The 16,964-nt window shown below is 43.5% G+C and overlaps 1 protein-coding gene across 1 annotated transcript in view; it reads right to left on the bottom strand.

Annotated features, from left to right (window-relative positions):
• The window catches only part of slc4a11 (solute carrier family 4 member 11), a 51,090-nt gene that overhangs the window by 18,569 nt on the left and 15,557 nt on the right, over positions 1–16,964 (bottom strand). Inside the window, 3 exon segments of the mRNA XM_034297387.1 lie at positions 12,112–12,340; positions 12,579–12,622; positions 15,907–16,026. Coding sequence (XP_034153278.1) covers positions 12,112–12,340; positions 12,579–12,622; positions 15,907–16,026 — 393 coding nt within the window.

Genomic DNA, 16,964 nt, shown 5'->3' with positions numbered 1-16,964 from the left:
GTGTGTGTGAGATATGGAGCAGTGTTAGTTCTAGTGCCATGGACAGATCACAAATTCACAGGTGTCAGCATCTGTTGACTTTTGGGCTGGGAGGGGAGATTTGGCCCTGGACTGATCTTCAAAGACAGAGGGGGTAGCTCTGATCTCATCTTTTAACACACATGGACCCAGGACTTCTGCTAGCATATGAATTATGCAAGACTTTAGTTCTAATACTAATGAATATCACCTAGTAGGCAAAAGAGGAGAGGAGAGGACAGGAGAAAGACAATGATGAGGAGGAGAGAGTGGGGAATGAAGAAGAAAGGAATAGAGAGAAATGAGAGAATAGAGAGGACAGAGGAAGAGAGGACAAGGAAGAGAGGACAAGGGAGCGGACAGATGAAAGAGAAAGCAACAGGGCAAACTGGACTGAACTTTGTTGTTCTTCAAAAACATTACAGGGGAATTTCTTCTATCATGTTTTTTCCACACATTACTCCCTTGCCCTACATCAAGCCCTCCCTCTCGCTACATCAAGCCCTCTCTCCATAGTAATTCTGTCTCATCAATACATGATCCTCCATTCATGCCAGAAATGATGGGGGTCGCCATGACAACTGTATCACAGTGCTAAAGAAGAGAACGGGAGTGAAAGGCAGTAACGGAGAGGGAGAGAAAGAAAAGGTGGAGCAAGAATGATTGATTGAAGAATGTGGATTGAACACAGTCAGACAGTACAGACAGATAAATAGACTGGCGGACAGACAGCCAAACACAGACTGACAGAGAGGCTGGACGGACGGTCAGCCAGTACAGACAGATACATAGCCAGGTGGACATACAGACTGACAGTATGGATGGACGGACAGTCAGACAGATAGACAAACCTGTCAGGAGGTGCACCAAAAATAATGTGAAGCACTATAAAGCTAATGCGGTGCACTATATAGGTAATGATGTGCACTCTAAAGGTAACACAATGCACCGTAAAGCTAGTGGGAAGCACTATAAAGGTAATGTGGTGCACTACAGAGGTAATGTTGTGCATTATAAAGGTAATGTGGTTCACCATAAAGGCGATGTGGTGCACTATAGAGGTAATGCTGAGCACTATGAAGGTAATGTGGTGTATAAAGATAATCTTGTGCACTATAATGGTAATGTGGTGCACTATCAAGGTAACTTTGTGCACTATAAAGGTAATGTGGCACACTATAATGGCAGTGAGGGGCCACATGACTGGCAGATAACAGCAGGTGAATCCATCCGACTTCCCCCAGTCCTATCAAACATCAAGGACTTGTCTCAGTTACCGGAGTCTCCTCTTTGCATTGACATTCACACAGCACAGCTGGTGGCCTAGTTAATACTGTCACAGTCTGCCTTTCTGCCTGTCTGTGTGGCACAATGCTAGACTAGCTTTCTGTCATTCCACTTGTCTAGTCTGTCCCAGCTGTCTGCCTGTCTGTCCATCTGTCCCTTCATGTTGGTTATTGTAACATAGCACACACACACACACACACACACACACACATACATACACAAGGACAGACAGATGAATCATAGCAGATGTCTATAGAACTGTGATTCTGCAGTAACAGGAGGAACTACATTCTGGTTGGCCGGCTGTCCACTTTGATCTAAGAAGCTGCTGTTGGATTCTCAAACTGAATAATCTGCATGGTGTGTGTGTGTGCGTCACATGCTGTGGTTGGGGAGAAACTGCTTGTGATGTTTATAATTCAGTGTCACTAACGACTATTGTTGGTAAGCAATACCACAATGTTAGCTTTTTTTTTTTAGAACACATTCCAGAAGTCTTTCAGATAAGACAAGCATGTGACTGTAAAATTTTTTTTATCATAAAACTCCCCACTTAAAAAACAGCAGTACAACAGTCGTGGGGGTAATAAATATGAATAGTCTACGTGGCCATAGTGGTGGAAACCAGGTACTCAAACTAACTTTCTGGTTTAACAACCACTGTAGCTGATTACAAATCCACCAGCCACTTATATTTGTTTCCAAAATGTGTATACTGTGTAATGTTTCCAGGTAACATGGTATAGCGCTCAATATCCCCAAAATCTAGTGACCAGAGTCAAAGCCAAAATATCATACGAGACAAAAATGTTCAGCTGTTCTTTTAAGGGCAGGGCATTACCATGGTAACGGAGCCAACATCACTTGCTTCTGCTCCTCGCAAGCATGAATTTAACTACATTGTCGTAACTGACATATTCAGTAGCATTTGCAGTTTAAACTCAAACAAACATTGACAACCAACGACATGAACAAACAATTCAAATACCCCAAACACAGTAAAAGGACATTTTGCAACTATTTTTGGGTCGGTTTCACAGACAAAGATTATGCCTAGTCTAGCCTACACGATTGTACTGGTGATAATAAAAATGAATAGTCTTTATGACTGTAGTGGGTGTAACAACCATTCATTGTCCATATGACTGTAGTGGGTGTAACAACCATTCATTGTCTGTACGACTGTAGTTTGTGTAACAACCATTCATTGTCTGTACGACTGTAGTTTGTGTAACAACCATTCATTGTCTGTACGACTGTAGTTTGTGTAACAACCATTCATTGTCTGTACGACTGTAGTTTGTGTAACAACCATTCATTGTCTGTACGACTGTAGTTTGTGTAACAACCATTCATTGTCTGTACGACTGTAGTTTGTGTAACAACCATTCATTGTCTGTACGACTGTAGTGGGTGTAACAACCATTCATTGTCTGTATGACTGTAGTCGGTATAACAACCATTCATTGTGTGTACGACTGTAGTGGGTGTAACAACCATTCATTGTCTGTACGACTGTAGTGGGTATAACAACCATTCATTGTGTGTATGACTGTAATAAACATGAATTGTCTGTGGTCAGGAGGCCTGTCCTATAGTTTTCACAGAAACATGGCTGGAGGAAAACACACTTGGCACACGGCTACATGGCATCCCTGCATCCACAGAGATGGGAAGGGGGGGTTCAACATTCTTCAATTCCTGTTCACTGACTGGGGGTTTCGCCGGGATAAAGCAGTCAGGCTGTAACGAAGCATCATAGCGGTTTACATCCCCCTACTAGCTAACGGTTAGACGACACTCAGTAAAACCGCATCCGAATATCAGCCAGAAAGAGTCCACTCACTCAGATCAGCCCTGTGGCGGGATGTTCTCCACCAAGCACATCTAAAACAAACTCTTTCGAAATACCATGAACTCATAACTCGTGCCTTTTCAGGGGAAAAAAGGTTGGCTCATGTTCATGCCAACATCTGTGCTGTGTACACAGCCGCCCCCCAACACTCTACCCTCCCCTTCAGCCAATCAGATCGTATCTCCAAGACAGTGTCTCTCGGATCACGAATTCACAGAGTTGCAACACGTGGCAGGGATTACACACCATCACAGATTACAAGGGAATAACTGATGCATCCCTCACAGACGAGCTCAACACATTCTATGCTTGCTTCGACCTAGACAACACGACCAGCAAAGATCTTGTTCAGAACCATCTCCTTCAGCACCAGCAAAACCAAACAAGACGATTGTTGACTTCAGGAAGTGGAGGGGGGGAACATGCCCTGATCCACATCAACGGTGCTACGCTAGAGAGACCCTGCAGTTTTAAACTCCTTGGCGCACACATGAAACCACCAATGTCGTGAAGAGGGAGCAGGAGCAGCTCTGTTTCCTGGAGGACCTTCTGGGTCCTCTCCAAATAATATGATGGCAACAGGGGGAGGATCCTGGCCTGCTGCTTCATGTCCTAGGAACTGCTCCACACAAAACTACAGCCTATTGCATCACTAGGACAAATCTGCCACTGTCTATCTAGGTCTTGGAACATTTGTCTGAAGCGGTTTCTTCGCAGGATTTACGCACACACACAACTGTTCTACAGCCAAAGTGCAGCCTATTACACACTAGCATAACTAATCAGCAATTTATACACTCTGGCATAGCCAATAAGCATCTAATACTCTCTGGCACAGCCAATCAGCTCCTGATACACTCTGGCACAGCTAATAAACAGCTGATACAACTCTGGCAAAGCCAATCAGCACGTGATAATAAGACAACCAAAAACAAGGATGTCACCCGGACTCTGTTGTAATACAGCCAGATTGTAACTGTAACAACATATAGGATTCCCTCCGATCACTTGAAAAGGTCACGCAGGACAGGATCATATTCAGTTCTTCTACATTTACACTGATTAAAATTGCACATCAAGTGGCTTCCGACTGCAGACAAGTGGGAGAGTAGCTGCTGAATATAGTATAGTATAGCTAGCCAGCAGCCCTAGTCACACCTTGTGCTCCATAACCAATAGGGTGCTATGGACCTTGGTCAAAAGAAGTGCACTGCACAATGAATTGGGTGCCATTTGGTCAACACACCACACTTTGAAAAGGTGCTATTTGGCCCCATAGCAGAACCCTTTGCATAACATTTATTTTATTTAAAGAAAGGAAGAATTGTTCTACACGGAAAACCAACAGGGTTCTACTCTATGGACAACTGAATAACTTATTTGAAACCCTGTGTATTGCTATATAAATGAATACATATCACTTGTTAAGGTTTGGGCTGTGGTCAAATACGGAAGATGAACCAAGACAAGCAACTCCGGGTGAGGTGGCCTGGAGCATGGCATTTCACAAGCCTTTGTTTGTGTTTGGGTTTTGGCACGTTGGGTAGAAGGGCAGGGGGCCCATTCCTAGATCAGAGCTGGCATGGAACCATGAGCTCACACAGGAATACATGCTCACACGAGAGAAGAGACTCCCAGTCACTAACAGGGAACATAGGGAATGGCTTGAGCCATTCATCCTAAAATGAATCAACCATTTTGGGCTGTGATTATGTGACAACACAATAATCTGACCCACCAATGAATGGACATCACAGGACAATAACACTAATGGTGATTGTACAGTCAAAGACCACGGATTAAAACCTTATCTAATTAGCACATCTTACCGTCGTCATAAAAAACAAAACTCTGAGTTGACTTATCTGCAGACGGGAAAAGAAGAGAGGTTCAGGTTAGGAAGTATGGAAGAGAGAGATTCAGGTTAGATCTATGGAAGTGATCGAAAGATTCAGGTAAGACTGTATGGATGAGAAAGTGATTAAAGGTTAAACTGTTTGGAAGACAGATTCAGGTAAGAAAGCATGAAAGAAAGAGTGATTCAGCTTAGATAGTTTGGTAGAGAGAGTGAGGTCTAGGTTAGACAAGATAGAAAGACAAGATAAATTCCAAACTTAATTTCAGACTCAAACAGACTGCAAAAAGATACACATGCACACAAACACACACCAACAACCACACTGTCCTCAGTCATACACAAAGTGAGGTGCAGCTGTTTCTTGTACTCTCTCCATGTTCCCTTCATCTATGTAGAATTGAATAAACATCATCCCTTCGTCTATGTAGTATTTAATTAACCTCATCCCTTCATCTATATATTGTGAATAGGCCATTATTGCAAAAAATTACTTGTTCTTAATGATTTGCCTGTTTAAATAAAGGCACAAAAAAACATTTTTCAAATCATCCCTCCATTTGTGTAGTGTATACACAACATCATCCCTCAATCTGCCTTGTATATATTCTACAGCATCCCTCTATCTTCCAAGTGTACAGTCAATTGAACATCATCCCTCCATCTGCCTATTGTACAGTATATTCAGCATCCCTCAATCTGCCTAATGTACAGTATATTCAACATCATCCTTCAATCTGCCTATTGTACAGTATATTCAACATCATCCCTCAATCTGCCCAGTGTATATTAAACATCATCCCTCCATCTGCGTAGTATATATATTTTCTAAAGAAACATTTCCAGTTGATTTCCAGTTCATTATAACCTATTAATTTTGCATTGCATTCACACACAGTGCCAAAACTAATCACATGTTTGCAAAACAGTAAAAACAACTCTCTACAAAAGATGCAAAACCCATGGGTAAATCAAGTCAAACAAAATTAAAACATTTGTTCACAGCTTATACAAACTAATATACAAAACTCCTTCATTTATAAATGAGAAAAGGGCAAGGAAAGAAATGGGATCAGGTGTGTGGTGGTGGGTTAGCTAAAAGGGGAATACAAAGAACAATAGTTGTACACAAAATGACTGACCCTGTTGTCAGTCCCATGAGTGAGGCTGCACAGCTGGTCCAGCCTTATAGCAGTAAATCAACTGTGGCATCAAGAGCAAGAATGTTCCAGAATGACAATAGATGAGTTACTATACCAAACAATATTTCAGTATTACTGTACTGTATACAGTACAATATACTGTACAGTAGGGAGAACAAGTATTTGATACACTGCCGATTTTGCAGGTTTTCCTACTTACAAAGCATGTAGAAGTCTGTCATTTTTATCATAGGTACTCTTCAACTGTGAGTGACGGAATCTAAAACAAAAATCCAGAAAATCACATTGAATGATTTTTAAGTAATTAATTTGCATTTTATTGCATGACATAAGTATCTGATACATCAGAAAAGCAAAACTTAATATTTGGTACAGAAACCTTTGTTTGCAGTTCCTGACCAGGTTTGTACACACTGCAGCAGGGATTTTGGCACACTCCTCCATACAGACCTTCTCCAGATCCTTCAGGTTTCGGGGCTGTCGCTGGGCAATACGGACTTTTAGCTCCCTCCAAAGATTTTCTATTGGGTTCAGGTCTGGAAACTGTGTAGGCCACTCCAGGACCTTGAGACGCTTCTTACAGAGCCACTCCTTAGTTGCCCTGGTTGTGTGTTTCGGGTCGTTGTCATGCTGGAAGACCCAGCCACGACCCATCTTCAATGCACTTACTGAGGAAAGGAGGTTGTTGGCCAAGATCTCACGATACATGGCCCCATCCATCCTCCCCTCAATACAGTGCAGTTGTCCTGTCCCCTTTGCAGAAAAGCATCCCCAAAGAATGATGTTTCCACCTCCATGCTTCACGGTTGGGATGGTGTTCTTGGGGTTGTACTCATCCTTCTTCTTCCTCCAAACACGGCGAGTGGAGTATAGACCAAAAAGCTCTATTTCTGTCTCATCAGACCACAAGACCTTCTCCCATTCCTCCTCTGGATCATCCAGATGGTCATTGGCAAACTTCAGACATGCACTGGCTTGAGCAGGGGGACATTGCGTGCGCTGCAGGATTTTAATCCATGACAGCGTAGTGTGTTACTAATGGTTTTCTTTGAGACTGTGGTCCCAGCTCTCTTCAGGTCATTGACCAGGTCCTGCCTCACCTTCCTCATGATTATGGATGCCCCACGAGGCGAGATCTTGCACGGAGCGTCAGACAGAGGGAGATAGACTGTCATCTTGAACTTCTTCCATTTTCTAATAATTGCGCCAACAGTTATTGCCTTCTCAACAAGCTGCTTGCCTATTGTCCTGGAGCACATCCTAGCCTTGTGCAGGTCTACAATTTTATCCTGATGTCCTTACACAGCTCTCTGGTATTGGCCATTGTGAAGAGGTTGGAGTCTGTTTGATTGAGTGTGTGGACAGGTGTCTTTTATACAGGTAACGAGTTCAAACAGGTGCAGTTAATATAGGTAATGAGTGGAGAACAGGAGGGCTTCTTCAAGAAAAACTAACAGGTCTGTGAGAGCTGGAATTCTTACTGGTTGGTAGGTGATCAAACACTTATGTCATGAAATAAAATGCAAATTAATTATTTAAAAATCATACAATGTGATTATCTGGATTTTTGTTTTAGATTCCGTCTCTCACAGTTGAAGTGTACCTATGATAAAAATGACAGCGTATCAAATCGATAAAATCGATAGTGTTTCAAATATTTATTCTCCCCACTGTATGTGTAAAATATGTTTTGACATTGCTTGATATAGTTTATTTTTATTCTCTGTATATACAGGTTCATTGGATTCGAAAAGGGCAACATGGAAAAAATAAAAATAAAGCCTTTTTTTGCTGATATGTTTTATGCATATACATTAGTCATATTTAGTAAAATCGTTTTTAGAGGAACATTATACAGCCAATGCTGTAATATGTTTACCTGCCTTTTATGGGAAATAATATGATAATAGCGCCAACAAATGGCACATAAATAAGAGGATTAACCATGCTAGGGTATATTGGTATTTGTAGTATTTATCAGGCCATTGTGTAATGGTCAATTGAAATAACTATTCATGAGAAAGTTGTACGTTTTGTATTGGATATTGGATAAGAATTGGATTTTGTGGACAGTCACAGTGCATTTTGCAAATAGAATTTGTAATTTTGGCCGACAGTGATTCAGTTTTGGCCTGCATGTCAACTGTTTAGAAAATGTACTGAGTGTATATAAAACATTTGCCTGTTGTATATAAAACATCATCCTTCCTTCTGCTTAGAGTATGAAAAAATAAAAATAATATAAAATATTTATTTGGCATGTTTGCTAACATCCCTTGCCAACTTATTAACTCAGTCAGTTCATACAAGAGATTTTTTATGAAAGTGACTAGCTGTATTTTAGTTAATTTATGCCCTATTTAATTAATCCTGTATACAGTACATTACTTTCGATCAGAGTCTATAGCATCTTATTTCATGTATAGTACACTACTTCAGAACAGAGCCCATTTCCCTAAACATTATCCAACCTCCCCTCCTAATTTCCTATACTTTATGCTACCACCTACCTGAACCCTATACATAGAACAGATGGTGTATCTAGATTTGACCATCCTGTTTGCAAAGGAATTTCCTGCATAAACAGATGCACACTTAAGTTGATCATTATTAAGGCCCTGCTTCCTTGCAGCAACTGCCAGCTGACGTGATGTTGAGATGTGTCTTCCGAAGGTCATCCAATGTTGTTTTAGTTCTTATCACACTGCTCGCTCAACCAGGATGTCTACACTTAATTCATTACACACCGGAAGAACGCACTCTCTGTTCCTCTGCCTTAAATGAGGTCACGGGTCCCCGAGCCTCTAAGAGGAGTCATCACAAGGTGGTCCCCGAGCCTCTAAGAGGAGTCATCACAAGGTGGTGCCCGAGCCTCTACGAGGAGTCATCACAAGGTGGTGCCCGAGCCTCTACGAGGAGTCATCACAAGGTGGTGCCCGAGCCTCTACGAGGAGTCATCACAAGGTGGTGCCCGAGCCTCTAAGAGGAGTCATCACAAGGTGGTGCCCGAGCCTCTACGAGGAGTCATCACAAGGTGGTGCCCGAGCCTCTACGAGGAGTCATCACAAGGTGGTGCCTGAGCCTCTACGAGGAGTCATCACAAGGTGGTGCCCGAGCCTCTACGAGGAGTCATCACAAGGTGGTGCCCGAGCCTCTACGAGGAGTCATCACAAGGTGGTGCCCGAGCCTCTACGAGGAGTCATCACAAGGTGGTGCCCAACTGCTCCGCCCTCCACGGCGAATCTAATGAGGCAATGACATGATCTGCACCATCCAGGGGGCAACTGGAAATGCAAACTTGTACTGTATTTGTTGCCCAGATTCCTTGTCTGGTGAAACGCTACCTTTATGCATGTACATTTCCATGCAAGGAGTCTGTATCTGAGTGTCTCCAAGATCATTTACAAATGGTAAATATGATCTAAACTGATGGGTCTCTGATGTCTTGGGAAAGAGCCAGAAAATACAATATTGTGTAAAGCAATATTTGGAAAAAGCGTCAGAGGATTTAATACTCTGAATTGGATATAAATTAACCAAACGGCAATCAAAATGTATCTTCTGTTAATCTTCCATAACATAATAAAGTCAAAATTGAAGGTAAGTAGCTCTCCAAAACTTTACATTTGCAAATATCCAAGTTGTTAAGTCCTGGCTTGATGACGATGCCCTAGCACTGTCCAAGGGAACTGGAATGTCCATGAGGACTGACCCCGATTCTATTGGCACAGCGATTAAGGACATTGTATTCGCTATCCCAACAACAATAACAAAAGCAGCATTTTGAAGTAAAGGCCACTTTCATTTGTTCTCCCGATAGCGAGAAACGTCACCCCTACCAACCTAGATATTGTCTGTTAATTGGTGAGGAAAGGTGGGCATCCAGACCAGAGGGGATCTATACCTAGAGGGGAATTTGCCTCCTTTGATCATTGGAGGGAGAGCAATGATCTCCCTGGAAATAAAGTTATAACTTTCTCACATATCTGAGGATTAGAGACATAAACACTCCCCCATGTGAAAATGCAAGTGTCTGTTTGACAGGCACTTAAACATGTTATTGAAATGTTTTAAACATCAAGCAAACATCTCACAACTAAAATATATGACGCATTTGATTTATTCAACCCGCCTTCCACAGAATCTTTGAAAGCTAAATGGGAAGAGGAACTAGGCTCTAAAGTTTTTTCCAGAAACATGTTTTAAGCAACCATCTGCAAAATTACTAGTTCTTGGGCCTCAGAAAGCATTCATGGTCTGCCATCTTCAACTGGCATTTCTCAATTTTAGAGAAATTAGAAGTGCATGGCTACCAAAGACTTACGTCAGGCATAGAGAAATGGCGAACATAGAAATGACATATAGGATAACCTAGCCAATCACGTATCACATAAAACAACAAACAAATGTGATTGGCTAGGTTATCCTATATGAACACACTGTGTTCACCATTTCTTTATGGTATAACATTTGTAAGCATCACCAGCATGCAAGAATATCCCTATTCTTTTTCTTGCGATTAGTCGTGAGATCATGTCATTTTCTTGTATTGTCCCGCGTTTGTGCTAATACATAGAGACTCAGAGTACAGTACATTCATGTATATTATAATTCACAACTGTTCTATCCACAAAATGATTTTCCTGCTGTGGGGAACCGGCTGAATTTAATATACGATATTTGTAGTGCACCACAACATGTAGAGAATAGGGTGGCATTTAGGACGCAGTACTACTGAAGGACTTGCAGCAGACTGACAGACAGGGAAAGAGTTCCCAACAGGGTCGCACACCTTCACTCCGTCTGTTTCCACCAAAAGTTAAAGAAAGATCAATTATCTCTCTCTTTCATCTCTTGTGTCAAGAATATTCCCTTCTTTTTTTAAGCTCCTCTAATCTCTCATTGCTCACCAGCCTCCACAGCTTTCTCTATCTACTAGACTAGGAGTAAGGAGCAGACAGGAGCAGAGGGAGCTAAAAATGAGGACAGATGAGAAGATAGGAGACAGGACAGAGGACAAAAAAGGAGATGGAAGAAAAGAGAGGTAAATAGAGGAGCGACGAGGAGAGAAGAGAAAGGAAGGAGGAGAAGATAGCGGCAGAGAGAAGAAAAAAAAAAGAGAGTAAATGGAGAGGAGGATGACTGACACACTAGCCAGCACTGTAGCACAACAGCTAGCGTCAAACATCAACATACTGCTATCACACAGCCCAGAATAAAACAGAGCAAATGAGAAGATGTGAAGGATGTCTGTAGGCGACAGAAACTCCTCACATCCCAGCATTATGTAAAGATGGAAGAGAGAGAGGGGGTTAGGGAAACAGGAGGGAGGAGCAAGGGAGGGAGAGGAGAAGAGGGAGCTGGGTGAAAGAAAGGGAGGAAACATAACAGAGGACACTGAGGCTTGAATCACCCTCACTGAAACTCCCTTGATCCTTCAGAACATGGATCATCATTACATTGTTATTATTACATTATAATTACTACAATATTCCATCACTCCCAGGTTGGTTCTTACAGTGCACAGAACACGCATCAGTCCATCAGTCCCAGAACACACATCAGTCCAATTATCAGTCCCAGTATCAGTCCCAATTATCAGTCCCAATTATCAGTCCCAATTATCAGTCCCAGTATCAGTCCCAGTATCAGTCCCAGTATCAGTCCCAGTATCAGTCCCAATTATCAGTCCCAGTATCAGTCCCAGTATCAGTCCCAGTATCAGTCCCAGTATCAGTCCCAGTATCAGTCCATATCAAAGCAAAATGGAGCAGGAAAGGACTGTCATAGCCTATTAATCTCCTATGGCGATACATAGCGTTTCTGACTGTCAGTGTGCTGAGCCCCTGCATGCTTATGTCCTGTTATAAAACTTTATAACACCGTTGCCATTGTAATAACCTGCCACAGGGGCATGACGGAGTTCTCCTCACCGTTGACCTCCTGCGCTCCGGCGTCGGTGAACAACATGCTCATGACCTCCTCGAAGTTGCACCCCGGCTCAGCTGTGTGGCAGTCCTGCCCAACGTGATGCAACATCCTCTTGAGGACATCGTCTAGCGACGCTGCCGTCTCATCCAACAGGATGCTAGCTCGGGCCAGAAAGCCATCCAGGTCTCGATGCGCCCGCACCTCCTCCTCAAAGTTCATCAGCTTCACGTACTGGAGGAGAGATGGTGGAGACGTTATACACACACACACACACACACACACACACACACACACACACACAGGCTCTACTCCCCTTCATAACACACACTGTTATGGTAAACCATAGAGGTAGATATAGATTTATAGTGCATTTCGATGAGAAACTAAAGAGGTAAATACATAGACCACAATTGAATGAATTTTTCAATTAAAGACTAAATGCAAAATAAAAGAAACATGCAATATTCACCTTCCTAGATGTGTTGAGTAGCACACAGCCGGAGTCGTCCGTGTCTGGGGAGGACAGAAGAAGGGGGGAGTGAACATGCTCAGCCTGTTTCAGGACACCCTCAGAGGGCGGTGCAAAGCACCGTGCTGGGCACGTGTGGTCGGACGGGGCGCGGCGTGCCTTGTGGCGGGTCAATCTACAAGCTCCACACCGGGAGTGGCTCCTTTAGACTTCCTGGCGGAGGCGGCGGTGTGATGGGAAGCGCATGGTGGGATGAGCTTGGAACGACTTCCGATCGTGAACTCCAAGCAGCTCGCTGGGAGTGACGAGACAGGGCCATAATCAAACGGCACACCACAAAATGGAGGGCGAAAGGGATGGGATTAAGGTGTGTTTTGGGGTGAACTGTTGTAAGCCAACTGACAGTTGTGTTCAGTTTCACCAAGGGGAAAAGGGGAATTCTCCTGAGGAAGATAATGCATTTGTGTCCAGCATTCATCTTCGAATGTGAACGCGTCCCTAAGAATGTTTCAGAAGACACATCAAACATAGTGAGTATTCCCAGCTGAAGTGTACTGACAGAGTCCTGTGATCACGGCACCGGCAACAGAGCAGTAAAGGGAAAGCACTGAACCTTGTGTGTGTCCTAAGAAAAGCATCCCACTATTCTTCCGATAATGCACCACCTTTAACCAGAGAAGTGCCATTTGTAGGGAATAGAAGGCCACTTGGCAGGCAGGCCTTCTGACTCACAGCTGTAATGTCAAGAGTCACAGCATCTTTAAGCGCTCTCATCCTGCCGGCGCTGTGCTGCTCACTGATAACAACTTAATGTTAGCCAGGAGTGTGTACTGGCACAATGTACGATACCGCAGTTCACTCTGATACACACTGGTAATACACACTGCTAGCACACGCTAGTACACATTCCTAATACCCACTACGCTATAATATAACATAATCCACTTTGAAGCAGGACCATGCTCTGATAAAGTACAAAGGAGTGTGTTTTCAGTGGATAGATAAACCCTTTGTTCTACGGTTCCTGCTGCTGGCAGGGTTCCCATTGTGATCGGAAACAAGTACGACACTGGAGCTTTTACCAACTCATGTGAAGGGGAGTGTGATGGACCACAGGGTTTCACTGCTGGTGTTCCACGGGGCTCCGTTCTCAGCCCTCTCCTCTTCTTTCTAAACACCAAGTCACCTTGCCCTGTCATATACTCATGTGGTCCCTTCTATCGCTGCTATGTGAATGACACTGAAGTAGATTCCTGTCCTCCACCCCTTCTGACGCCCATGAAGAGACAGGCATTTACGTGTACTGGGTCCCCTGAGGCTCAGCGATCTGCGGAGATGAGGTCAGGCAGCACTTCTCCGAGTTCCCTCTGAACGACAGTGAATGAGTGTGTGAGAGGAAGACTGAGGTGTGTTCACTTGCCTCTGCCACCAACAACCAATAAAAAGCAGGGCCAAAACCTGACAGTTAATCACATGAGCAATCGGTGGAAAATAAATTTCCGAAGCCGCATGATCAGGAAAAAAAATAATTGTTGACTGATAAACTGCTGGGCAAAATACCGCAATCAAAGCAGCAGGATTCTTTCAGCCGTTGCCATGAGAAATGGGGAGCCGCGGAGAACAAACACGAAATAAAGAACAGAAGCCACATTTCGCTTGGAATTTCTATTGACAACTCATTAACAATTCATTTGAATGTGAATAATAACACTATGTACCAAACAGATGTCAACCTCATTCTGGGCAGTAGGCAGCAAGGAACAGAATGCATCACAATGTCATCCCCAGAACAGGTTGCATTATGTAACATCACTTTCAGAAGTACCCATTAAGAATAATTACCAAAGTTCCGATCCACAGTATCACATCACAATTTCCTTGGCTAATCCTCAAACCATTCAGGATTAGACTATTTAGGATTAAACTATTCAGGATTAGTATAAGCCTGATACTGAGACACACAGCAGCACCTTATAGGGCGGTGATCGGGGGCCAGGGTAATCCTATACCAATATAGAAATATATCCTCAGAACTGTTCATGGATGTCAATTACTGTAACAACCCAGTCCACTTCCCTTCCATGAACAGTCCATATCCTCTCCAACCTCTCCTCTCCTTTACTCCTCACCCTAGCTCTCTTTATCCTTCGACCTATCTCACTATTTATCTCTCTCCCCATCTCTCTTTCTTTTTCCCCATGTCTTTTTCTAATCCTAACCTTTCATCCTTGATATAATTGGCTGAGAGGAGGTTCCACTACATTGCTGCAGGCTGAAAGGAAGAGGTTCTGCCACAACGCTGTTGGCGGTCAGAATGAGGGTTCGCTATATTGCTGTAGAGTGAAAGGAGGTTCCATTAGATTGCTGTAGGCTGAAAGGAGGAGGTATTGCTGTAGTCTGAATGGTGGAAGGTCTACTGTATATTGCTGAAGCATGAAAGGAGGAGGTTCCACAATATTGCTATTGGCAGGAGGTTCCACTATATCACTGTAGGGAAAGGAAGGGGAGGGCTTAAATATCTCACACCTTTCATCCACGTATCTTCCGACTTCTCTCCCTAGATGCCCGCCCCCCCCCCACCAGTATCCAGTTCCCTGTCAGCTGTCATCAGTGTAGCCATGTTGGGAGAAAGGAGTCACTTTTGGCTAATATGGGGTCTATTAGAGAGATAGCACCCATATCTATCTATGTATCTCTATCTCTTGTCCCTCCCCTCGGTCCATCTCTCTACCCTATCTCTCTATATTTCTCCCTCTACACCTATGACTGTTACCATGGTAACACTGGGTCACCTGCTGACCTGCTGGTTCCAGTGATATGATCCCGATAGACAGACAGTCAGAGACACCACCTGTATCTAGATCACATCTCTCAGAGTACCAGTACTCTTCTACAGAGAGACCTTGGGTTTTGGGATTGACTTGCTGACGAAAATACACTAAATCAAATGCAAAATCAAATGAGGAGATGGCAATGAAAAGTAACAAATTAGATCCCCATAAATATGGCGTGCAAATAGGCACTGCATTACACACAAGCATGCACAAACACATGCACCCGCGCATACTGACCTTGTCCGGAGATAATTAAAGGTAGAGTAATACTGACCTGCTCTAGAGATGACTGAGGTATTGTAGATGTCTACTGACCTGCTCTAGATATGACTGAGGTATTTTAGAGGTCTACTGACCTGCTCTAGAGATGACTGAGGTATTATAGAGCTCTACTGACCAGGGCCTGTTCTCCCAAAGCACTAAGAATTGCCACGTTATCGGGAAACCGGGCCCTGGTCCAGACATAACTCAAAGTATTATAAAGGGGTACTGACCAGGTCCAGGGATGATTGCGGGGTCGTAGAGGTGGATGTCATCTCCACAGGCGATGGGGGAGTCCTCCAGTCCCTCCTCCCGCTCCTCGCACCCCTCCTCTGGCTCCCCCTCCCGCTGCTCTGAGCACACAACAGCATCCAGTTAACCCTTGACCCTTGAACATTTCAAGAGCGTCTGTTTTCCATCTTCGAAAATATTTGAACACATTTAGAAACTTCAAAAAAATACTTCAATTAGTGCCAAATAGAGCTGCTTTAGTAACTAGAATGAAAAATGTGACCACATTACTTCAGTGCTTGTTGCCTGGAGGGCTCCCCTCTCTCCACTGAGATGTATACTATTCACTGCTATTCAGGGGCAGAGTACCTTACTATCATGCTAAGAGGGTAAAATCTGTGGGCTGTCCTCTGCCCTTTCTTACCATGCTTTACGGTTAGTTGGTGGGAGTCAGTTTCCTGCCTGGTTGGCCCTGACCAGAGATATCTTTGGATGGGGCCACAGTGCCTCTAGACCCTCCTGACTCAGTTCCTAGTATTATAATGCAATAGTTTTGGGTCAGGGTACTAGGGTCCAACTGTCCTGTCTCAGTCACAGTTAATGTTGCATTCATCTTTCTTCGGTTTCTAGTGTCAGCCTGAGTTCTATGTTGAGGTACCCTTTTGGATCTAAGAAATGCTCTTTATAATTATTATGGTGTCCTGTTGAATCATAGGAGGACATAAGCCCTTGGACCACGCCTCAGGACAACCTGGCCTGACCACTCCTAGCTCACCCTGTCTAAAGTCCTCGGGGTTGAGATTCAGATCGAGTCGATGCCTAATGATTCCTTGCTGTCACTGCCCACAACCCACCTGGTCAACTCTGTCCTTGTCCACCAGGTTGTGCGGCTTATCTGGGTTCTGACTAGAGACTCTGGACACAGCCCACCTGTATTTACAGTTGCTCTCAGAGGTATTCACCCCTCATGAATATTCCCACATTTTATTGTGCTACAATTTCATTCTGTAAAATTAAACAGTTCTGACACATTTTATTGTGTTACCAAAGATTTTTTTTT

This window comes from Esox lucius, chromosome 15 (genome assembly GCF_011004845.1).
Source record: "Esox lucius isolate fEsoLuc1 chromosome 15, fEsoLuc1.pri, whole genome shotgun sequence".
Taxonomy (NCBI): Eukaryota; Metazoa; Chordata; class Actinopteri; order Esociformes; family Esocidae; genus Esox; species Esox lucius.
Note: the sequence above shows the minus strand (reverse complement) of the source record. Positions and strands in the feature narration are given on the sequence as shown.